The 24,976-nt window shown below is 40.4% G+C and overlaps 2 protein-coding genes and 1 pseudogene across 2 annotated transcripts; 1 reads left to right on the forward strand and 2 right to left on the reverse strand.

The window, feature by feature from the left end:
• LOC148717961 (ATP-binding cassette sub-family C member 4-like) overlaps window positions 1-978 on the forward strand; it is an 8,074-nt pseudogene extending 7,096 nt beyond the window's left edge.
• A 2,147-nt stretch (window positions 979-3,125) lies between these two features.
• On the reverse strand, window positions 3,126-3,815 carry LOC111333514 (uncharacterized). Its single transcript, XM_022939108.2, has one exon. The coding sequence runs from the start codon at window positions 3,813-3,815 to the stop codon at window positions 3,126-3,128; it is 690 nt and encodes a 229-aa protein (XP_022794843.2).
• Window positions 3,816-6,493: 2,678 nt separating this feature from the next.
• Window positions 6,494-24,495, reverse strand: LOC148717962 (ATP-binding cassette sub-family C member 4-like). The gene is made up of 7 exons (XM_088743485.1): window positions 24,402-24,495; window positions 15,754-16,298; window positions 14,629-15,011; window positions 12,013-13,340; window positions 10,862-11,432; window positions 10,120-10,256; window positions 6,494-9,511 (listed from the first exon to the last, which is right to left on the reverse strand). Exons 2-7 carry the CDS (start codon window positions 16,282-16,284, stop codon window positions 8,643-8,645), a joined length of 3,819 nt encoding a protein of 1,272 aa, XP_088599611.1. The 5' UTR covers window positions 16,285-16,298; window positions 24,402-24,495; the 3' UTR covers window positions 6,494-8,642.
• Window positions 24,496-24,976: the final 481 nt, after the last annotated feature.

A 24,976-nucleotide genomic window follows, 5' to 3' on the forward strand; every position in this document is an offset into this window, starting at 1 on the left:
AACAGTCCTTCTCAGGACTACACTCACACGGACGATCAGACTACACCTTCACATGTTATCCCCGGGTTAAAGCCATTTACTGCATAATTCCAATTTCTTTATTTTCAGCATATGCTGGTCTTGCTCTTGTTTACGTCATCCAAACTCTGGGCCAGACTCAATACACAGTTAGAAAAGTCTCTGAAGTAGAAGACTACATGACGTCAGTTGAGCGAGTTATGACCTACGCCGAACTCGACTGGGAGCCTGGATACGAGGAAGAGCGACAACCCCCGAAAGACTGGCTTCGGAGGGGAAGTATTGTATTCAGAGATGTATCTTTGACTTACTACACGGAGGGACTCCAAGTGCTGAAGAAAATCAATTTTAGCATCAAAGGACGAGAAAGCATCGGAGTTGCTGGCCGCACGGGAGCTGGGAAGTCATCCTTTGTGGCAGCTCTTATGCGCATGCCTGATGCCAATGGAGAGATAATCATCGACGATGTTCCAATCAAAGAGGTAGGCCTCCAACAAGCTCGACAAGGTATTTCGGTTCTTGGCCAAAGCCAACGGCTCTTTAGTAGATCATTGAGAAAAAATCTCGACATTTTAAACAAGTTTCAAGACGCTGAATTATGGCAGGCTTTGGGGGATGTGCAACTGAAAGATTTCGTCGAGAGACTTGAGGCCAAGCTCGATCGCGAACTGCTTAGAGCATGGCGCTAATGTCAGTGTTGGAGAGCGGCAGTTAATTTGCTTGCCTCGTGTGCTCCTACAACGAAGTAAAATCGTCGTCTTGGACGAGCCAACTGTGCATGTGGACCCAGACACAGAGCAGACGATATGGAATGTAGTGCGGGACAAACTGAAGGAATCCACTGTCATCACTATAGCTCATCGCTTGAACACGATAAGAGACTGCAAGAGGATTTTGGTCTTAAGAGATGGAAAAGTTGAAGGATTTGACAAACTTGATTCAGTAATGAACTATGATTGAGATGTGGTCTAAGGTAAAGGATTAGAATAGGTAATAACATGATTTCGAGTGTGATTTGGTTTTAACAAGCACGAGTAAATGTTTCAAAGAACACAAAATTGCACGAGCCCGCAAGGGGAGTGCAGTTTTGTCTTTCAACAGGGTCTTTGTATTCGAAAAATTTACAAGTGCTCATTTAAACCAAATTGGACGAGAAATCATGTTGTTGCCTATAGATAATTTGCATGAAAAATGCATCACAGAAAGTCGCTATTTTTTAGGTGCCTCGATTTTTAATTAATTACTTCTAAGTTTAAGAAACATTAATTCAAGAGGTTTATTTGGGAAAGCCTTAGCGATTATCACTTGTAATTTTATTGTACTTTTAACGGTTTTTAACTTAATGTATTTTTTCCTTAATATGTATTTTATTCAATGTTTTATCTTGCATATCTTAACAATTCTTATTTATAGTTTTAATTCTTAGTCAGCGCTATTTGTAACTTGCTTTCTTCAGTTACAATTTTGTTCTCGTGTAACACAAAAAAGGCACTCATTTTCAGCCATTTAAATACGTGCGTTAACTATTATACAATTTATAATCTCTTGCAGATCCCTAATTCTTCCCATTCATGGAAAATAATGAAATCTGTTGCTCATTGTTCGGGTTTGGTTCCTATATACCCCTAAGCATCATGTTTCTGGGAGTCACGCAACGAGTCACGCAACGAGCATACAGCGACTTCTCTATCTTGCATACCAGATGCTCCTCCCCAGATTTCACGTATCCTTCCGGCTGCTGCATGTAAATTTCTTCATCAAGTCTACCGTTGAGAAAGGCTGTTTCTACGTCCATCTGGTGAATCAGCAAATCATTCTGAACTGCAAACGCTTGCAGACAACGTACTGAAGACAAACGAACTACAGGCGAAAAGGTTTCATCATAGTCAATGTCATATTTCTGGGCAACCCTTGGCCACTAGGCGTGCTTTGAATCGTTCCACTGTACCGTCGCAGGAGTGTTTCATTTTAAACACCCATTTGCACCCAACAGCTTTCCGACCTGGAGGTAATTCAACCAACCTCCATGTCTTGTTTCCAATCAGCGAATTGTATTCTGAATCCGTCGCGATTTTCCACTCTGCAGCGTGATCACCTGATCTTGCTTCTTGTATAGATGTAGGTTCATCAATCCCAGAAAGGTGATAGGCGACATGATGTAAGCGGTGAGTTGCCTTGTCTGTGTATTCGTCATAACCATATCTGACCGGTGCTTTTCGTGTTCTTACTGACCGTCGAGGTTCCCCTGGCGAGTCATTTTCTAAATTCTTCATTTCTTCTTGTTCTCCTTCATCTTTTCCAGGGATTACTTCGTTTTGCTCTGCTTCCTCGCACCTTGGGTCTGGCTCTCTTGTCATGGCTCGCTTCTGACCGAAATCGTTTTCATTAAACTCCACATCTCTTCGTATATACATCTTTCGGTTCGTCTCATCAAAAAGACGATATCCCTTTGAAGTCAAGCTGTAGCCCAGGAAACGCATCTTCCTCGATTTCTTGTAAAGCCTTCGTCGTTCACTGCCGCGTACGTGGGCATAGGCCAGACACCAAAATACACGCAAGAGGCCCACATCTGTTTTCCTTCCATACCACCGCTCATAAGGAGTTTCATTCACTTTTAGCGCCGTCGTGGGAAGGCGGTTTCTCACATAGGCAGCTGTAGAAACGGCTTCAACCGAAAAGATGTCCGATAATGCCGCATGCACGATCATCGAAAGTGCCAACTCGACCAAAGTCCGATTCATTCATTTTGCTACACCATTCTGTTGGGGTCAGTGTGGCAATGTCAGCTCATGTCTAATTCCTTTCTCCTTCAAATAGTTCCGTAATTCAGTAGACAAATACTCGCCGCCATTATCCGTTCGCAACGTTCCCATTGCCTTACCGACATCGTTGGTAACTGAGGCTTCAAATTCTACAAACTTCTCTAACACTTCTGACTTGTGTTTCATGAAGTGTACAGCGCAGCACCTAGTGTAATCATCAATAAACGTAACAAAATACTTTGCTCCTCCAATCGATGGCGTGTGCATAGGACCGCAGACATCACTGTGCACCAGCTGTAGTCTTCGCGTCGAGCGGATCTCTCCCACCGTGGGAAACGGTTTTCTTCACATCTTTCCTGCCAAACATCCTTCGCAGAAGGACAGTTCAGTCATTTTCTTGATGTTAATCCCTCGTACAGATTCACTCTCCACACATTTCTTGAGGCATAGCTCGTGTACGTGTCCAAGACGTTGACGCCATAAGTCGCTACCCGGAGATGACTCAGCTGAGACGTGCACAGTGTCCGTAGTGATTGCAACTTGACAGTCTAGTTGAAAGAGTTTATCAACCAGTGATCCCATTCGACGAAGCTTTCCATTTCCATCCCAAATACAACATTTTTGGGGACCAAACTCTAGAGCGTTGCCCTTAGAAACTACAACTCTTACAGAAAACAGGTTGCAAGTGAGTTTAGGCACGTACAGGACATCATATAAAACTGCTTTCTTGGATTCGGTTGCTTGAAATAGCATGTTCATTCGTACGTTCCCAGATCCCAACGCTTTCACAACACAACCATCACCCAGCGCGACATTTTCAGGCTCGGCAAATTCCTGAAAATTCACCAAAACGTGCTTTTCTGTCGTCATATGACTTGATGCACCCGAGTCGATAACCCATGGACAACAATTTTTGTCTGTAGACTCCACGCTCTCAACAGACGCCATAAACGCAGTAGCATAAACTTCTTCACGTTCGAAGTCAGAATTATTCGGTCGGCGCTCGTCACTGTCGACTATTTTGCTTTGTGCCATTTAAATTTCTTGGGACAATAACGGCGAGTATGACACACATCACCGCATTCAAAACATGTTAACTGCTTGCGGGGCGGATCGCTTGGACAACTACGGCGAATATGACCCGCAGCACCACATCCCAAACATGTTGGCCGATCGCGTGGCGTTTCTCTCCTAAAGGTCCCCGTTAGCGCTGATTCAGCTTCATTCAACTAACCACATAGCTCAGATTGCTTCTTTCTTCGTGAATGAGTGCTTGCTGGACATAATCCAGGCTAACTCCATCCACTCTTGCTTCGATAGCGGTGACCAGGGTCGCGAAACTTCTCGGCAAACTCCCTAACAAAGTCACAACTTCATCCTCTTCGGAAATGGGCGCTCCAATTGCCGCAAGTTTATTGGTGATATCTTTCATTTTCATGAGCTTCAAATGTTGTTCCACCGGTGTACCTTCTTTCATCTCGGAACGAAAATATCTCTTCTTTAAAAATAGTTCGTTCCCGAGTGTCTCTCGTTCAAAATGTTTCCTTAACGCATCCCAAGCTTGCTTTGCTTCTTCGCTTGAGGTGATCAAGTAAAGCTGAGCACTATCAATCGCCAACACAATTGTCGAGAACGCCTTTTCTAGCCTCGATCGGTAAAGTGTTTGTGCCGTTTGAGTGGCATCGTCTGCGAGGACTTCTGATCCTTCTACCAAGCCCCATAATCCTTTCACCAACAATAAATGTTTCGTATATGAGCACGATCCTTCGCAGTAAAGCACTATTTGAGCAATAGTGAAAATCAGACCTAAAAAAAGTTTCAGGCCTGTACGGGATTCGAACCACTGACCTCTGCGATGCTAGTGCAGCGCTCTACCAATTGAGCTAACAAGCCAACTGGGAGCAGGCCATCAAATTAATTCGACATAAACCCGTAGATGATAAATCAAACAACAACAAACATATGAAACATATGTGTGAACTGCGGTTATGAGACGTATATGAGAACGATCCTTCGCAGTAAAGCACTATTTGAGCAATAGTGAAAATCAGACCTGAAAAAAATTTCAGGCCTGTACGGGATTCGAACCACTGACCTCTGCGATACTAGTGCAGCGCTCTACCAATTGAGCTAACAAGCCAACTGGGAGCAGGCCATCAAATTAATTCGACATAAACCCGTAGATGATAAATCGAATCCCGTACAGGCCTGAAATTTTTTTCAGGTCTGATTTTCACTATTGCTCAAATAGTGCTTTACTGCGAAGGATCGTGCTCATATACGTCTCATAACCGCAGTTCACACATATGTTTCATATGTTTGTTGTTGTTTGATTTATCATCTACGGGTTTATGTCGAATTAATTTGATGGCCTGCTCCCAGTTGGCTTGTTAGTTCAATTGGTAGAGCGCTGCACTAGTATCGCAGAGGTCAGTGGTTCGAATCCCGTACAGGCCTGAAATTTTTTTTTTTTCAGGTCTGATTTTCACTATTGCTCAAATAGTGCTTTACTGCGAAGGATCGTGCTCATATACGTCTCATAACCGCAGTTCACACATATGTTTCATATGTTTGTTGTTGTTTAATAAATGTTTCATTTGAAATTTCCAAGTGTTCCAATTGCTTCCGTTAAGTTTGTCGATCAACAACTTTTCCTCCATGTTTCATTTACGTACTCCTGGGCCCATAACCTGAAGTTTTTACACGATTAAAACAAACTTCTTCCTTTTTTTATTCCGTTCACATCCAAATAAACCGTTACAAAAACAGAGAGAGAAAACAAAATACACTGGTAGATATATGCTAATTCCTAAAAAAAAGAAGGTTTGAATAACAAAAGGAAAAGAAACACCTGAACCAATCATAGCTCAAATTAACTATTCCTGTGAAACATTTCAAATTTAAAATAACAACGGCAAAATAACATACTAACATACATAATAACAACAGAATGGCCAATTAGAACATGTCAACATGAATGACTCCCAAAGGGTTTCTTCTGGCAAAACATCCTGCCCTTTGAAATCGCCTGAACATCTAACCATTTCGGTTGCACTTGGAGATCTTTGGTATCTCTGCGTTTTAAGGACATAATAGAACCTCACAACTGTCGGTACTTTTAGCCAGTACATTATAAAAGCTTTTGCGATTACCTAGTTGGGTATGCTAGAGGTTACGTCCGTTGTCCGTTATGAACTGAGAATGAAGTTACTGTGGCACAAAACACTGTTTTTTGCGTTTCGTTTGTAATTTAGGGTTCGTCACAGGCTAGTAGAAGGAGATGGCAAAGGGTTATAGTTCTCACCACTGGCCCGTTGACATGGAGGTCGGGAACCCCGGATAGGTGAGGTAACCCACCTAAGAGGGGTAGCCCACCTTAGGTAATCCGCCTAGGTAGATTGCCCGGTCTGTCTGCTAAGGGTAACCACGTCAAGTCACAACTTGCAATGTAAACGTCTCAAGGTGTGATAACCTGCCTCGCCGGATTTGCGTTCATATTACATTTGAAAGCACCCCAACAACCTCTAGAAACTTCACCCCCAGATCCCTGGGTTGCAAAGCGGAATAGTTTTCAATTACAGTTACGTGGTTTACCTAACCTATCTGGGGCCCCCCCACCCTCATGTAAACAGACTTTTAATTGAATAACTAGGTGTTGTGTATTGGGGTTCGATGTATACTGCTACTGGAGTAACGTGCGCACAGACCAAGTCCTCTACACAACTGCTTTATTAGAATACTGGTGAACTTAATATACAATGGTAAATATATGGATAATCACGCTTTACTTTGGTTATGTTATAATTAAGTTAGGTAAGGCAAGGTAAACTTTATTTGATAAGTAGGTTGAGATTGTTTGGCAGCCGAAGGGCTGATGTGAACCTACTACGCACAATCAAAATTTGACAAACACAAAAGATATTAACAAAAGAATAAAAGTTATGTACAGGGAGAAATCAATATAAATACATGCAAAAAAAACTGAGATTTACAAGAGCCTAATTGAAATAATAATATAATACCAGAAATAGAAATGCTTAAAAGTATATAAAATCATCTTTTTGCGGTGATCAACGTCGCTTCCTTGCTAAAAGAATACTCCGCAATGTCCCTGGTGTGTTTCTTTAATATCTGCTTATAGGAATTAAAATTTTCAGGCACTTTAACTAGTCTATTTAAAAAATTCTAGATTACAGGGCCTCTGTACTGTAAATTGTTTCTTCCAGTATCAGATTTAAACCTAATGATATTAGATTGATTAGGAAAGCGAGTTCACCTAGAAGTTGTCTTTTAAGAAAAAAGTTCTCGAACAGATTGACACGAAGTTTCAAAATACACTTTGTGCATTAACGTAAGAAAGGCCTTTTTGTAAAAGTAAGAGAAGGGTAGCCAATTCGATTTACTGAGACAGATATCATCAGCCAGCGATGGTTGAAGGTTGTTTATAATATGTTACGCTTGGAATAATAGATTTGAAATAAATTTCCTCAGATATCTTTAGAATCATTGCCTCAGTTTTGATTGGATGGATGGTTAGATTTTTTACACTCCACATGAGGACTTCCTTCATTGTTACATTTAGAGATGATATAACTTGGTCGATATTTTGGCCAATACAGTAGACTGTGGTGTCATCCACATACATGTAAAGATCCTCTGAATCAGTGTGGTCGGGGAGATCATTAACATATATAATGTACAATCTATAGGGCCGAGAAGCGGCTTCATTTCCCTTTTTTATGAATTGCGTGAACTTTGGCTAACTTCCAGAGATCGGGAAAACTGGATGAAGCCATGCTGTAATAAAATACCATCAACAAGCCATCTGAAGCTGATGATCCCGCAACAGCTAAACTACGAGACAAAATACCGTTAGGTCCAGAGGCTTGTTAGGTTTAAGATTCTTAAGATCACTCCTGTGCTTATTGATGTTTATTCTTCTAATTGGCCCAGAGTCTGCTCATCAAGGATGACGTCACAGAACCACTGCGAAAGTAACAACACACTAGCAAGCACACACACAGACAAGCTTGCTTGAAGTAGATTTCTTGATTTTGAAATTCTTTCAGTGGTAGAAACAGATGGAGTATTTTTAAAGTATGAATCGCCAAACTTCAAAGAAGCTTTCTTTTCGATCTTTTTCCCTTATCCAAATATCGTAATTTTTGTCCTAATAGAACCTCACACCAGTTCGTACTGAACCAAGTACGTTGCAAAGCTTTTCCGAGTTACACCCTGCGATTACCTATTCAATTGCGAGGTTGTGTATGCTAGCGGTCATGTCGGTTATTGGGATGACCTAAAAATCAACTGTTGTCCAACAAAACGCTATGTTATCCTCAGTGACGTACATGCTCGCTTGAAGTAGATCTCCGTGTACTAAGAAAACGTAACGAGTTTCTATTTCCGCTGCCAATTTTTCTCTACCGACCTAGTTTTCCCCCGTCGTTGTTACTTTTACTGCGAGAGTTCAATTGTAGCCGAAAACCCTATTGTCACAATGTAAGCAAATATGTTCTACGTCACAGTGGGTCAGCTCAATAATAGATCACAGAGGACGTCAAAGTGTGGTAAGAAAGCAGTGATTTAAGTATGCAGTATTTTTTGTTCTCACTACATGATGACTTTATCTGTGATCAATTACTGAAGAGACCCGCGGAAAAATGGATGTCACGTGACACCTAGAAACATGATGTTTAGGAGTGTATAGGAGCTAAAACAGAACAATAAGCAGCAAATCTCATTCATTTACACAATGTGCTGAAAAGGAGCTCTGCAAGAGATTAAAGACTTAATGATCCTTTGACTTTTACTGGATCAGATCTGACTTGACAATCGAGGTCTTCCGCCCTAGAGTGCATCTCACTTATTGTTCATTATTGAATCAAATTTGTCAAATCCTTCAACTTTTCCATCTTTTAAGACCAAAATCCTCTGGCAGTCTCTTATTGTGTTCAAACGATGAGCTATAGTGATGACAGTGGACTCCTTCAGTTTGTCCCGCACTACATTCCATATCGTCTGTTCTGTGTCTGGGTCTATATGCGCAGTTGGCTCGTCCAAGACGACGATTTTACTTCGCTGTAGTAGCACACGAGCCAAGCAAATTAACTGCCGCTCTCCGACACTGACATTTGCGCCAAGTTCCATCAGTTCGTGATCGAGCTTGGCCTCAAGTCTCTCGGCGAAATCTTTCAGTTGCACATCCTCTAAGGCCTGCCATAATTCAGCGTCTTGAAACTTGTCTAAAATGTCGAGATTTTTTCTCAATGATCCACTAAAAAGAACAGGACTTTGGCCAAGAACCGAGATGCCTCGTCGGGCTTGTTGGAGGCCTATCTCTTTAATTGGAACATTGTCGATGATTATCTCTCCGTCAGCATCAGGCATGCGCATAAGAGCTGCTACAAAGGACGACTTCCCAGCTCCTGTGCGGCCGGCAACTCCAATCTTTTCTCCTCCTTTGATGCTAAGATTGATTTTCTTCAGCACTTGAGGTCCCCCCGGATAGTAAGTCAGAGATACATCTCTGAAATCAATACTTCCTCTCCGAGGCCAATCTGTTGGGGGTTGTCGCTCTTCCTCGTATCCAGGCTCCCGGTCGAGTTTGGTGTAGGTCATAACTCGCTCAACTGACGTCATGTAGTTTTCCACTTCAGAGGTTTTTCTAACTAAGTATTGAGTCACGCTCAGAGTTTGGATGACATAAACAAGAGCGAGACCAGCAGAAGCTGAAAAGAAAATCAGACCTTTATTCTATAAATTCTAGTCAGACCAGTCTTCCTCCACAACCTTGAACCTTTGAGGAAAACTTTAAAAAGTGTTGGTCACTTTGTCTTGTCAAGGCAGTCAGTTAATGGGAAAGATAAAAACCTTTTCCTCGTTATTATTATATACCAGCTCTTTGTTTAGTCTTCTTAAGGTTAACAACCAAAATATCACTTGTGAAGACAAGTGAAAGTTTGCTGAGCTCCTGAGCCATCCGAGTGACCCTCACGTTTCTGTCGTGTTTAAAAACTACCCGTGGATAGGTTTTGACTGCCACATGGGCTTGCATAACTATCGATTACACTACTCTCCCAGACACTCTAGTGTTTAGAGGAGGCTATTTAGACGCGGAAAAAGTCTTCTATTGCTTTGCTTTCCTAAAATAGTTCACAAGAACTGTCGCGAATCTAAAATGTCCTAAATCTCACCTGTACACACCGGTCAACCAATAAGAGTGCGCTTATAGTGTCACTTATTTCATAGTTAGTTCAGCAGTACATGCTGTACACGACTATACAGATTCGTAATAAATAGGAAGAGTCGAAAACGTTACTAAGAATCTTGAGCTTACCGGCATCTTGAGATGCCAAGACTGCAGCCAGAGCAACTGCACCGACTAACAGGGAAGCGAGACAATCCAAACGTGTACCGAGCCATCTACCGCTGGCCATCACCATAATGTATACCTGATTGTGAACATCTTGGTATCTGGAGGGACGAGTGTTTATCACAGTTAGTTTTCTTAAAAGATAAATTTTCAGTTTACTGTAAAAAAAAATTACATTCCATTAGCTTTGTATCACTTTGCTCTGTGATCTGTGATTGGTCCAAAGAACTCGAGCCTCCCTCTAAACAAATTATATCAAAAACCCAAAACCAAAAACCAACCGCCTCTTGGTCTTTCCGGTTTTCCTGTACTCAGTGACGTTTCTGTGTTTTATTTTTAGTTATCGTTAACTAGTTGTATTCTTTTCCACTTTTGTTCTGACTGGCTTGTTATGATTACTTTGGCTTTGTTGTTTAAAAATTAGTCTTAAAAAGCCCTAATAAGAAAATTTGGGGTAAACACGCCTGATAATAGAATGGAGCCTTCCTACGAATTACTCTCCCCTTCTCCCCGGAAAGGCGCTACTTTCCAAGAAACTCCCATAAGGAAAGGTTCATTTCCTGACAGGCATACGTCAGAAAGAATCTCAAAAGACACGACAAAAATTTGGTAATTTAAGTTGGAAGTACTGTCAATAACAACTCCTTCGCTCTCTGTGCATTAATTAGCTCTTGCAGCGCACCCTGAGTCTATGTTTCTAACGTACCTGTATAGTGTGTCCACAAAATCTGTCTGTCTTCCTCTTGTACGAACCGTGTCCAGTCCAACCAGAGTCTCCGAAAAGTGAGCGAACACCGGGCTACGAGATATCGACTCCAGCCTTTTTAGTTCTCTGGCCGTTTTCAAGTAATAATTGGAAAGAAAAACGACCAGCACGGAAATTGGAACAACGAGAAACACGAGCCAAACATTTGTGGCAACTGTTACCAGAATTTGGGCAAATGTCATCAAAAGCATTTGCATTGCCGCCAAGAATGTTTTGGGTAATAACTCATCCACGCAGCCAATATCATTCGAGAAGCGATTTAGGATTCTTCCCACTGGATTACAATCAAAGAACAGGACAGGTGCTTGTAAAAGGGCCACAACCATTTTATCGTGAAGACGCTCGGCGCACTTTAGAGAAAGTAGGAGGAATCCATAAGCCCAAATAATAGTAAATATAAAACACGCGCCAACCAGACAGGCGAAGACAGATAAATAAGTCTTGTTCTTCTGATCTTCTGGGATTAGCCTTGCAAGAAACGAGAGCCACACGTCTGGAGCAACTATGATGGCTGAAAGAAACACCATTAGGATGTAATAATTGAAATGTATTTCTATATGTCATCATTTAACTGAACATTGTTTATACACTACCCGCCTAGATTAAATATTTCCATTTGCAGGTTGAGGATATTTCTGTAAGCACTGCAATATGTGCGGATAGATGAATAGGTTAACCATGGTTAAAAGAAAACTGCCCTTGAAAGTTTAATGCTAGTAAGGTAGCCAACAAAACAGCCGGCTCTTTCTTGTTTTTGAGGTGAGTGGAGGTAAGCGCAAGCCGATCATGAGGCAAACGAGAACGGATAAACACGTGCTTCTCCAATCGCACGTCTCTGATCCTTCGCATTGTCCTCGTGCGTGCCTCACGCTCGTTCCTGCACTACAGAAAACCGCGAAAAAAGCCGCTTAGTTTGCAGGTTTTAAGCAAGGTTTTAATGCAAGTTAATTTCCCTTTTTTATTATTAATGCATACTGATGTTTAAAACGATAGTTGCAATCGAATGCTTTGCACGTAATAAGAAAAATACGGCTGTCTTCCCTTTAAGGGCCTGACCCAAGGCTAGTAACTCAGTATAACAATAAGCTTACCTTGAGTAATGAGACTTAAAACAACCATTCCAGTTATCATCAAAGGATGTGCTCCACTTCTGAAGTAGTTCCAATACAGCTTGGATGTCACAACTCCGATTGTACGATCCTCCTTTGCTATCTCCAAACTTATCGCTTCATTGGGCAGAGAATGTGTTTTCTGGAATATTTCAGCATTGACGTGTTTCTCAGTATTTTCCCAGGTAAACGTCGCCGATGATTCTGTTTTGTCCTTCAGAGCTGCTTTATAGAGCGGGTCAACAGTTGAACTAATTACACCTTTTTCGTACAGCTCAATAAAGCGTCCCTTATCCAGTACCCGCCCTCTGTACAACACAATCACTTTATCGGCATTTTCCATGTGCTCTTGCTGATGAGAGGTTAACAGAACAGTTTTATCAGCCAGTAGATTTTTTAAGCAATTGTTGAAGATGTGTTGGCCAACTTTAAAATCTACAGCACTTAGTGGGTCATCCAACAGATAAAAATCTCCCTCAGTATAGACTGCACGAGCTAAATTTACTCTTGCCTGTTGTCCTCCACTTAGAACCTCGCCGCGTTCTCCAACAACTGTTTGGTCACCATCAGGTAATCGCTGAAAGTCTTCTTTCAGAGCACAGACGTCGATTATTCTTTCGTACTTGAACTCAGCGTAGGGCTGGCCAAACAGAATGTTTTCTTTTAGTGTTCCCGAGAATACCCAAGCAGTCTGAGGCAAGTAAATGACATTGCCTCGATACAAAATCGTCCCACTAGTGTTGGAAATTTCACCAGCGATCGCTGAGAGTAGAGTAGACTTACCACTTCCAACCGGCCCGGTAATTACTGTTAAACTCTTTGAAGGTGCAACAAAGTTGATATCCTGAAGAATAAATTCATTTTCACGATGGCTTTTTGGGCAGGTTAACTTTGACACACATAGATCAGTTGGCCCTAATTCTGTTACTTCACAAGAGGGTGAATTGTTCTTCATATTTTCGCTACTTTGTTTAGTGGAGGTACACTCTGCCTTCTGTTGGTGTTCTTTATTTTCATCATCCTCCGAAGCTTCCGATAAATTTTCTAAAAGAAGGAATTCTTCGATTCTTTCAAGTGAAACGTATGCGTCATATGTTCCCAGGAAACCATTTGTCAAATTAAACAGGCCATCAAGATTTAGAACACCCATAAACGACAGTAGCATAAAAACATTAGCGGGTGTTAGGGTCTGGCCTGTAAGCACCATAGTAATTACTGATACCAGAGTAGCTAATGGCGTTGCACTGTACAACAAAGCATCAAGACTTGACTGAATGGTTGTCCTCTTCGAAATGACGCTGATTTCATTTCTGAAGAAAAAAGATCATCGCAAGTTATGTGGGCATTCTCTCGAACCTACTCGTCCCCAATCTTCTCTACTTAGTCCTTATTAACCGAGCGGGAGGTCTGTATGGGAGAATCTTGACCGAGGTCGCCAGTACAGACCGAATGCAGTGAGGTCTGTACCAGCGACCTAAGTCAAGGTTCTCCCATTACAGACCGACCTAGCTCGGTTAATAAGATGTTTATTATATGGCTGTATCTGATGTGCCAATTTTTAATATTCTTTGTACCTTTTTTTTCTAAACCGGTCTAGATGGGAAAATCTAGACCGCTTTTAATATTGATTTCAGCCAATCAAATTCGTGAATTCTGTAGTTCCCAGTCCTTGTGAGACACAGTCATATAATAATTGTTTATTAAAAACGCTCTCAAAAAATTATTATTTTGTAGGAGGAAAACGACTTTTTTAGTTCCCTTTTGATTTTAAGCTGACGCGTACGCTGACCATATTTGTAGATTATGGTATATTGGCTCATATACCATAATGGCTAAGCCGATAAAAAGTCTTGAATTGCATTATCCAATGATCCAGTTTTTAATAATATAAAATATTAATGAGATAAGTGCGCGAGAAGTGTACCCTTCCTTTAAAGAATTTCCCATCGTCCACTTCGTCATGGAAGTGCAATTCTCTTATGACCCCAGCACCATGTATGAAAAATAAGGCAGCACGGAAGACGAATTTGGCTCAATGAAATGTTCTATCAGTTATGATTTAACAATTATTGCGAAAGTGAAGTGAATACATTCGAAAATCTCTTCGAAAAAGTCAAGGGAATTATTAAAAACATTCAGTGAGCCTGAGGCGAATGATTGTTTTAGTATAACTGCTCAAGTCCTTTCAAAATCTGTTGCAAATTCACTCTGTTGTTGACGCCATTCTGTCAATAAAGAAAACTTTGCGTGTTTTTTTTATACATAATTCTTGATTACTTATGTCAAGATAAACAGCCAGTTTCCACTAGAATGTGACAACAGAAATTCCCTCCTCGGTAACAATGAAAAAAACCCATTTTGAAATTTAGCGCCTGTTCATTAGCCTGGTGGGAGAGGGGGAGGAGTTTGAACGAACCAATGTTCAAAAGGTCAAATACCCAGAGTTGATCGACGCTTAAATCGACCAATCATAGCGCGCGTTCTAACTGAGAGGTATGACAAGTAAGTTGAAATGAGTTCAGGCATATATATTTAATGCGGCTTAAACCGCATGGTTGTTGGAGTTCACCTCCGACCGAACATGGTCATTTACCTTACCTTCGTATATCTTCTATTTTTCGCTGATATTCGTCCTCCCACGCATGCGTTTTGACTGCGCGGACTCCGGAAACTACTTGATTCATAAGGGAGATTCGCTGATCGGACACTGTAGCTGTGCGCAAGCGCAGCTTAGCATTAGCGTAGGACAAGACGGCAAAGTATGGCATGAGAATACACAGAAAGAACACACCCGTAGTAGCCTGCCAACCAATCAGATTGTATATAAGGAATGTAATTCCTGCATACAAAAGGACTGCGAAAGGTGTCAAGAAAAAAAACTTGACTGTCTCTTCTTCCATTCTCTTAACATCATTAGATATCAGGTCAAATAAGCGTCCTGCAGTGAATTCTAGTAACACCTGTTTGCTGAGAAGAAGTGTCTGAAAGAGAGTGAAGATTTGACATTGAAGAGTCAAAACCTATTAGATTTTAATCTCTGCCATTTAATATAGCCATAACCGCGTTTTGAGACGAAAATAATCGAACTTTTACCAAAGTATCCTCAAGTGTGTCCATATAATGCTACAACTCAGTCGCCAGTTTGAATCTCGCTTAGCAGGGTGGCCGTTCACCGGTGACATATGAAAGTAACATTCTTCTTTTTTCATCACAAGGGAATCTATCTGAACAAGGAGTTACACAAAAAGGCATTTTTGACTTGAACAATTATTCTGTGCGATAGCTATAGAAGAAATGTTTTGTGTTAGGCGCGTTGTATCTGACCATGGAGATTTATCAGCACACTTTTGAACAAAATTTTCGAATGATAAGGTTACCTTTTGGAGGTTCGAAAGCCGTAAGAGTTTACAATTCTGAATATACTTTTTCATGATTGAATAAAAAAGTTTATGGTCTTGGAGTATACTTTTCCATCAACTATAAACTAAGTTACTTTTTTTTAATAGTTTGTTTGTTGATGGGTAGGATCGTTTGAGTTCTACAGTTATCTCGTAGAAACAGCAACCAGTAATCATGTTCAATGATCCTCTCCTTCTAGGTCTCACTATATCATAAGATGATTGCAAATGGTTAGGGTTCCTGGAAAAATATAATTTTAGATCGGATAGATAAATTATTGACCCCACCACAAAGGAATAGAATATTGTTTAGGATCGTGCTTACCTTGTGGTACACCAGTCCCCTCAGGGCGCTGCCTATTTTGATACCCAACGCTTCACATCTGTAGTCTTGCTGGTGCATACCAAGACCACCGATCAAACCATTGAGACACATAGCTAATGCGCAGGCGTAGAACAGGTAAGTATTCTCTGCCTCAGCTGACATAAGCATAGAAACAAAATACCCGAGAAACAGTGGAAACAGAAGGAGAGAAGTTGTATACAATATACTTCCCGTCAAAATGATGATTACATCTTTGACAGAAAGCATATCAAACACGCTTTTCCAAAGTCTGGGCCCTTTTCCTTTTATCTTGCAATGACGTTTCCTGCTTTCCCAGCTTCTTCGAAGCTTGTCTGTGACAAAACGGCCAGAGTTCTCGTCTGACAATGGTAAAAAGTCATTTTGATCCAAAGGTCTTTGACTGCCCTCCTTAAGAACTCCGTTCATCCAACGAAAAAAAAGAGCAGATGCAAAACTGACTTCGTTGTCGTCATCACCGGAGATTTTCTTGTAACCGCCTTTTGATGTCATCACTTAAGTTAAACCTATAAAATATTTAGACAAAATTTAGAAAATGTTCTCATTCATAACTAGCTTTTTCAACGCAATAGTAAAACGTCTACCCATGCCCCATTTCCAGGGTTTCAGAACTCACAAGTCGGTAAGTCGCGGTTTCTTTGCGTGGGAAATTTGCACGCGGCCGCCAAAAACTGATTCTTTGCGCATGCTCAACGTTTTACCACTTTGTTAACCTGTTCCATCTCGATAGAGAAATCGAGACCATCCCTTTCAATGGAGACAAAATAGCGGGTGAACAACATTTGGCCAAAATCTTTTTCAAGATCCGCCAAGGCTCAGCGTTGGAATTAAACACTATTCACCTCTTAAAAAAACATTTAAGATTGTACGAGCGCTCTCATTGGTCAATACAGTTGTATTAGAGATCGAGCGGGAGGGATGGCTATTCATGGTAGCCGAGTTCTCTTTTGCGTTTTTCGAACCGAGACGAAGTCGAGCGTAAAAACGAGGGGAAAAAAGAATGAGGCTAAAGTCTAGCCATCTTGACCGAACAAGCTTGGTTAATTAAAGGATTCGTTAAAGAGCAAAAATATTTCGCTTTGATGAAATCAAGATGACTTCTTTCTAGAGCTGGGAAAGAAAGCCAACTGTTTCAGAACAATAAACCAACAAGGAACGTTTTTTTTTTTTATTCGTTTTGATTGTCACTGCCGCTTTTGACGACCCCAGCGCCAACATTGTTCAAAAATTACGAAGTTACACGTTTATTTCACGTCTTTTTCATTTTCTTTGTTTTTTTTCAATAAGCAGGATCAAAGCAGGCAACGTGAGCCCATCTTTCCCGCTCGAGTAGCCGATCAAAACGTAGGATTCTCTTCCTATTGCCCACGGGTGCTGCCATCGAAATTACATAAAAGAGTGTTTACTTATGAGAGTACGTAAACACGGTTGTGACGTCAACCTTCTGTGTTTTCTGTATAATATCGGGCTTTTCGAGACCGATGACATGAAAAATGTTTGAATATTTTTGGCGGGACAATTCAGCTCATAGTATGAGTCCATAAAAGTGTCCTCGCCGCCGTTGACCGTTGTAGTTTGAGCACAAAATATTTGTTGCGTTTTTTTCTATTTTCCAGTAAGTAGAAAAACGTTGGTTGCTTATTTAGAAATAATTTGGAAATGCTGTTTGCAAATTCGTTCGATGGAGAGTGTATCGGAGCATGAATTTTCCCGCTCCATAGACTCTTTTCGTTTCTAAATAAGTCCGGTAAATCATTCATTAAAAGTCTGAAATCCTGTCCACATTTTTCCCCGTATATAGTAGACTGAACCTTAAATAGCCGTCAAACTAATTTTATTCGCTCTAAGTTTGCCTTGTAAGAACTCGCAATAACTCTTAACCCCCAGAGCGTTGCAATAATTTGAAACAAAAAATGCGATGATAATTACATTTAGCCTTTCCTGAGGTTTCTTTGACATACCATAGATATCCCTGTCCTGCTAGTGTTGGGATGTACTTTGACAGTGAAGTGTCTTCAGTTTACAAAAAACGTACAAACCAAGGACACTAAGCTTTCGGGGCGCTAATCAACCTTTGATTGCTGTATACGACTATAATCTTCATTGGCGAGCGCTCTTCAGTTTACAAAAACCGTACAAACCAAGGATACTAAGCTTTCGGGGCGCTAATCAACCTTTGATTGCTGTATACGACTATAATCTTCATTGGTGAGCGCTCTTAAATGATATGGTGATGATGATAAACTTACCAAGAGCAAGAAAACTTTGCAGACTCCGCATCCATCTTGTAGAGATCGCTCTCTAAATACCGCATATCATTAGATAAATGATACGGCTTCTTTGTACTGTATGTTTTCGGTTGAATGATAAGTTTCGGATGAATTTATTTCGCGCCAATTTTGAATCTCTTCTCTGGTCGATCGAAGCTTGGAATCGAGGATGAAATCTTTATAACTGAGCGACGCACACAATAGTGTGAAATAGCCACGTGTCTTTTTGTTTTGATGCAGGAGATATGAAGTCAGCGCGATGGTTTTAAGAACTTTCAAACCATTTTGTTAGCTTAAGAATTAATATTCGTTGGCAACGCTCCAAATGAAATCAATCTTTCTTACAAAAAGAAAAGCCAATACATAAAACTGCTACTTACAATTACACACTGAAAAGCAACTTACGAGCAGTTTATCATTTGCGTAACTCAGTTCAACTACCTGTAACCAACCAACGATTGCAAAGTAAAGCCGGTCCATTTACTTACTGAACGCGCGTTTTTTTTAAAGCTTTATTTATGTGGGGGAAACGGAGCAGAAACTTTGGTTATATGTGTATTGCATATTAAGCAATGTTTACACTTGACCAAGCGTGAAAAAAGTACACACTACTGACCACGAGTGACCACGAGTGTGTGCTCGTGATAGGAGAGCATCAGTATATTTGGCTGACGTCATAGTTACATCGCCATTATTTTATCGTCGCTTTGTTAACTTAAACTAAATTTCCAGAGGCTGAAGTTTCCCAAAAGGGCGGGCCCCTGATAGGACGGGAGAAGGGAATGGTTGTGTAATCTTCCTGCTATCCGAACCTTGTAGTCATCCGAACCTTATTGTACCCTGTTTAAGTTAATATGTTTGAATGAGACTACAGCAAAGTTATTCATCTTACATGGAACTTAACTCATCCGATGCAGTATCTCCTTTCATTCTTTCTGCTCATCCGAGAAGATTAACTCTATACCGGACGCGAATTTTCATATGACAACCTGTTACCCTCTGGTCGTGGACCCTTAATCTCGACAACCCCCTCCCCCGAGGCAAGGCTTGAGGCTCCCTATTTTGGGTTTTCGGGGTACGGGATAATTCAAATAGAGATTTTAGGAAATCGAATCGGAATTTACGGGATACGGCCCAACCCCCCTCTTCTTAATTGGGCCTCACCGGTGACATATGAAAGTAACATTCTTCTTTTTTCATCACAAGGGAATCTATCTGAACAAGGAGTTACACAAAAAGGCATTTTTGACTTGAACAATTATTCTGTGCGATAGCTATAGAAGAAATGTTTTGTGTTAGGCGCGTTGTATCTGACCATGGAGATTTATCAGCACACTTTTGAACAAAATTTTCGAATGATAAGGTTACCTTTTGGAGGTTCGAAAGCCGTAAGAGTTTACAATTCTGAATATACTTTTTCATGATTGAATAAAAAAGTTTATGGTCTTGGAGTATACTTTTCCATCAACTATAAACTAAGTTACTTTTTTTTAATAGTTTGTTTGTTGATGGGTAGGATCGTTTGAGTTCTACAGTTATCTCGTAGAAACAGCAACCAGTAATCATGTTCAATGATCCTCTCCTTCTAGGTCTCACTATATCATAAGATGATTGCAAATGGTTAGGGTTCCTGGAAAAATATAATTTTAGATCGGATAGATAAATTATTGACCCCACCACAAAGGAATAGAATATTGTTTAGGATTATTTTGGGTTTTCGGGGTACGGGATAATTCAAATAGAGATTTTAGGAAATCGAATCGGAATTTACGGGATACGGCCCAACCCCCCTCTTCTTAATTGGGCCTCAAGCTTAGAGGTCTCTATAACTGCTGTAAAGAGCTGTGCCAAATACACAGTGAATATATCCCTCAAGGCGGCTGACAGCAAATTTTAAGTAACTGTTTTTACTTTCCAGCCAGAGCAATGGACCCATCAAAACGAGTCGGTTTTTCCTGCATGTTAAGTAATAAGGATAAAAATGTGAAAGTCTTGAGCTGGCTTTTTTTTTTTCTTTTCGACAGAAATAATCGGAGGACAAATATCGACATAAACAGGTGTTATTTAAACAATAGAGTGTTTCTGTCGAGGAACTATCGGTTGATAGTTGCCCCGCGGAAATTTGATGTTCTTAAAACAAATATGCTAGTTTTAAGAACATCAAATTTCCAAGAGGCAACTATCAGACCGATAGTTCCGAGACATAAATACTGTATTGTTTTTATTGTTCACCACTAAATTTTCTTCCGCGCCTACAGCTTGTCACAAATGTCAATAATTCGCAATCGTACATTGGCTAAATAATACGTTATACCTGTCAGAATTGAAAAGTCACTGTTTTTCCGATCTGCCTAACTTCGCGGCCGTCAAACTATTCAAAACTTTTCACGGATGAGTACCATCAATCCAGGTATTTTCCGCGGACGGGCACCATCCATCTGGGTATTTTCCGCGTGCGGGCACTATGGGCTGATAGTGTCTCTCCACAGATGAACACTATCGCGTCACGTGATCGATTTAAACCAATAAGAACCGGAGAAAATTTAGTGTTGAACTATAATGAGTGATAACTCCCCGGTGATTTTGCACCACGTTACATAGTGACAGACAGACAGACATCTATATTTATACAGGATAGCCCCTTCAGTGTAGTAAACACTGGTATCAACGGGGGTCCTGTTACCCACCCAACCCACCCCAGGGGAGGACATCCATCACACAGTAATCTCGTGCGTGGGAAATTAACGTCTCCTGCCCCTAACCCTGCAGGAGACGGGACCTCCATTTATTCGTCCCTATCCGAGAAGACTAGAATATCTAACCATTTCTTGATGTTAAAGAAAGGAAGCATATTCTTCTCAGTTAATTTTAAGACCCTGAGTGTTGGTCCGGCCGGTATTGAACTCTCGACCTCCCGCACAGCAGTCCGGCGCTCTCCCAATTGAGCTAACCAGGCGGCGGTTAAATAAGATCAATAAGATCAATGTAAGATCCATGTAAGATCAATGTAAGATCAATGTAAGATCAATGTAGTCAATAAGATCACGCATAAATTAATGGGTGGGTTATGGCTAGGTAAAATACAAAAGTAATAACTTTAATTTGTTCTTTTTCCAAACCTTAACGCTTAAATAACAACTCCATTAATATCCTGAGACATGACATTTTTCGGTAGATGTATCACATCTTGAGGATGCGGGCCGTTTATGATGCTTGTTTTTCTTTAAAAAAAATTCCTCATAAAGGGTGAAAATATCTCAAATTCTGGTAAGTCTTGTTAACCTTTTACACCGTAACATCGGTACCCATACTCTCCCAACTGTTCTCTAAACATTTCCTCGGGTACTGTGTGACGAAGTTTCCAGAAATCAAGGGAACAATTTAGAACATTGATTTACCATATCGCTATTTTTATAAGCTGTGCTAGAAACTTCTCCATATTCCGGAACATTCTACTGAGTTATTTTAAGGATATGTCATCATTAGCGTCTAGAATGTTCTTACTGCTGAAAATAGTCTTTTAGAAATAGGTATGAAGTAATCGGCTACTATAAATAAGGTAGTTTCAATATATCAACAAAGTTGAAATGGTAAATTGGCCACCGTTACGATTATAAATGCTGACGTTTCGAGCGTTAGCCTTTCGTCGCAACGAATAGGGGAATTGTGGATTATGTGCTTTTGAAGGCAGAAAAAGGAGCTACGTGATTGGTGGGAAAGCTCCTTGTTCTGCCTTTAAAAGCACACACAACCCACAATTCCTCTATTCGCTCCGACAAAGGGCTAACGCTCGAAACGCCAGCTTTTATAATGGTAACGGTGGCCAATTTACCATTTCAACTTTGTTAATATATTCAAATTATTTGGTAAGAAAACGTTGGTTGCTTATCAGAAATAATTTGGAAATGCTGTTTGCAAAATTGTCCTGCAGAGAATGTACCAGAGCATGAATTTGATTTGTCAATATGTATTCAAATTTTCGACTTCCGCTTTTTATCTGAATTTGCCTGCTCGATAGACTCTTTTCGCTTCTAAATAAGTTTGGCAAACCTTTCACTAAAAGTCTGAAATCCTGTCTACATTTTTCCTCGAAGATAATGGACTGAACCTTAAATATGATTAAATAGCCATCAAGCCAATTTTATTCGCTCTAAGTTTGCCTTGCAAGAAGGCGCAATGACTCTTAACCTCTAATTGACCAATTAACCAATTGAAAGGTGCACAATATCTTGCAGTTACATGAGAAAGCGTTAGGGAACCAATTTTCATTCAGAATGTAGTTTCCGCAATTTTCCGCCAGCTCGCTTTCCTACTTGTCTCCCTTGACCAAGAACTTGTCATAGATTTTAAAAAAATTATTACAAAAATAAATTCCTAATGTAGAGGTAGTTTACACGTTACGTCATGGCTGCCATGTTGGTGGACGTAAACAATGGATATCTCATTAGCTTCTTTTGTTCGTCCACCAGCATTTGTTCCTTTCACCATTGTTACCTGTGTCTCTAGAGATTGGTTGCAAACCACCTATTCCGCTAAGGCTTAGTTTCGGAATGAACGTTATATATCTCTTAAGAATATTTAAGATAATAAGTGCGCTCTCATCGTCCGATAGGCGTGTTTAGATAAGGGTAGGTAAACACGGTCGTGATGTTACGTCTTCGGTGCTTTCTGCGAAATATTTGGCAAGAGTACCATATAACCCCATGCATTCAGACTAGTAGACTTTGTTTTTAAAGTTTTGTCGTGAAAGACAAAGAAATGGAATGCATAATTAATGTATGAGGTTATATGGTACTCTTTCCAAAAATTTAATGGGGTCATCCTCGGTGTAAAAACCTGACGAGGTTTTCTTTGTTTCATGAGGTATTGTTTTACTGTACGCTATTGTTTATAATGTTTTGTTGCCTTTGTTTTACGTCACTCGTGAGCTTCACAGGTTTTTACACAGAGGATGAGCCATTTCATGTAAGCAAAACCTCAGCGGGCTGGAAAATTCTCGAAAGCAAACCCTCGATTACGTATCAACTTATCCGCTGCTAAGACCTTGCAGACTTACGTCTTCGTACACTGATTACATGTTCACAACAATTCCGAAATTAAGTCACTCATAAAATAAATTGCAGATTATCATATTGGTGTTACTGTTGATCATTCCTGCTTTTCCCTAGGGCCCTGTCTTCACGCCGAATGAAAGAAGACCTGAGAGTTTCGAAAACACATTTTAAAATAAATGAATTCTAAAACTCTGGGGACGGAAAACGCGGAGATGCAAACGGAGCTTTTCGAAAACGATAACATGAATACTCTTTGAATTTTTTGGGCGATTTAATTAAGCTCTTGGTATGCACATGATTCAGGCCCTTTCATGTGTCTCAACCGCCGTTGACCGTTGTACTGTGAGCGGAAAACATTCGTTTCGTTTTATCTTATTTTCCAGTTTGGTAGGAAAACGTTTATCACTTATTCAGAAATATCTTGGAAATGCTTTCTACAAATTTTGTCCGATGTAGAATGGACCGCTGCATGACTTAAATTAATGGTTCGTGACAAATTTTCGACCCGGGTTGTTATCTGAATCACGGTTCCGCTCCATGTATTCTCTTTCGTTTCTACATAGGTCCGGCAAATTAATTCAAATTTCTATTCGTGACAATATATAACAGGTAGCGGAATGCTCAAGGACAAAGTACAAGCATATTTTCGCACTAAAGGGAAGCGATTGTGTTTGGGACCTTCAAATATTTTTGCAAAGCGCGGCTGAAATGTTTACGAACAGTCTACTATTCGATGCGTGTAGGATGTATAGTTTTCATTATTCCCTGTTACTACGTGCTGATTGAACAAAAACACTGTCGTCTACAAATCATGCAAATACATGGTGAAATTCTCATTGTAAAACATTTCCCCATACTTTTTTCAAAACTAAGCCGAAACTATCGTTTTCGCTGTTGATGTCTTTTTTCGAGAACTGTATGCATGATGAAGTCTGGGGCTGCGCAGAAATCTTGCCAAACTTCGTTTCGCATTGGCAATTTTCGCGCGATGAATGTATAAGAAAAAACTTGTAATTAGTTGATCTATCATGATTTACTTAAACATACCGAGTAGAAGTTCTAGAAGTGGTAGCGAGAAAGCAAAAACCACGAAAGCAACCGCATAAGAAAATTGTCTCCGGAGTCATCCAAACCCCATTTTGGTATGTAATTTGTAAGAAAGCAAACATTACAGCTGGACAACTAGCGTGCTTTGAAATAAATATTGATTAACAAGAACCAGTCCCGTTAGTTTTCCATTTTGGGTGCACTCTTAAAAATAGAATTATAATGCAGATGAGCTTACCAGAAGAAGGCAAACTTTGCCGAGACTTCACATCAAACTTTGTTAGACAGCACTCCAAATAAATAGATTCCTGTGATGATTTCCACCCCGGAGCTGCTTCAGGCTATGTGCAAATTACCACGAATGCCGTCAAAAAAACAAAAGATCTACTCAACCATTAACCTACATTTATCCCTAATGCGTTCTGATCAAATGAAAACAATACAAGTTATTCTTCTTTTTAATTCTGGTGACTTCTCTCTGTTTATTAATTGTGGACCAATTTCTAATTTACCGACTTCCTCTAAAAGCAAAAATTGCCCCACACGAAGCGGCAATGATGTTTTTGTTCAAGTTTTCAAATTACTGCTCGAGTATATCCCACTCTAGCACACGCTAACATTTCACACCCATTCTTACAGTACCTGATAACAGGAGCCCATTACCCGGAGCTTCCATCTTCCTTACTGACCCTCTGAGCCAACCCTGTCCCGTTTCTTTCTATTTTTAGAAGCACCTAAGCACCTCCCACGGCGGTTTTCGTGGGTGTTTTTATAATAGCCAATCATAAGAGAGCTGTCGTCTCTACTGTGTTG

This window comes from Stylophora pistillata, chromosome 13 (genome assembly GCF_964205215.1).
Source record: "Stylophora pistillata chromosome 13, jaStyPist1.2, whole genome shotgun sequence".
Lineage (NCBI taxonomy): Eukaryota > Metazoa > Cnidaria > Anthozoa > Scleractinia > Pocilloporidae > Stylophora > Stylophora pistillata.

Bases quoted from the DNA above. Each gene is read 5' to 3' on its own strand.
- LOC111333514 (XM_022939108.2), bottom strand. From the start codon at position 3,815: ATGGCACAAAGCAAAATAGTCGACAGTGACGAGCGCCGACCGAATAAT.
- LOC148717962 (XM_088743485.1), bottom strand. From the start codon at position 16,284: ATGACATCAAAAGGCGGTTACAAGAAAATCTCCGGTGATGACGACAAC. The intron at 15,012-15,753 runs GTAAGCACGATC...ACTCTCTTTCAG, and splicing joins GGGGACTGGTGTACCACAAG to ACACTTCTTCTCAGCAAACA. The intron at 9,512-10,119 runs GTAAGCTCAAGA...TTTTCTTTTCAG, and splicing joins CTTGGCATCTCAAGATGCCG to CTTCTGCTGGTCTCGCTCTT.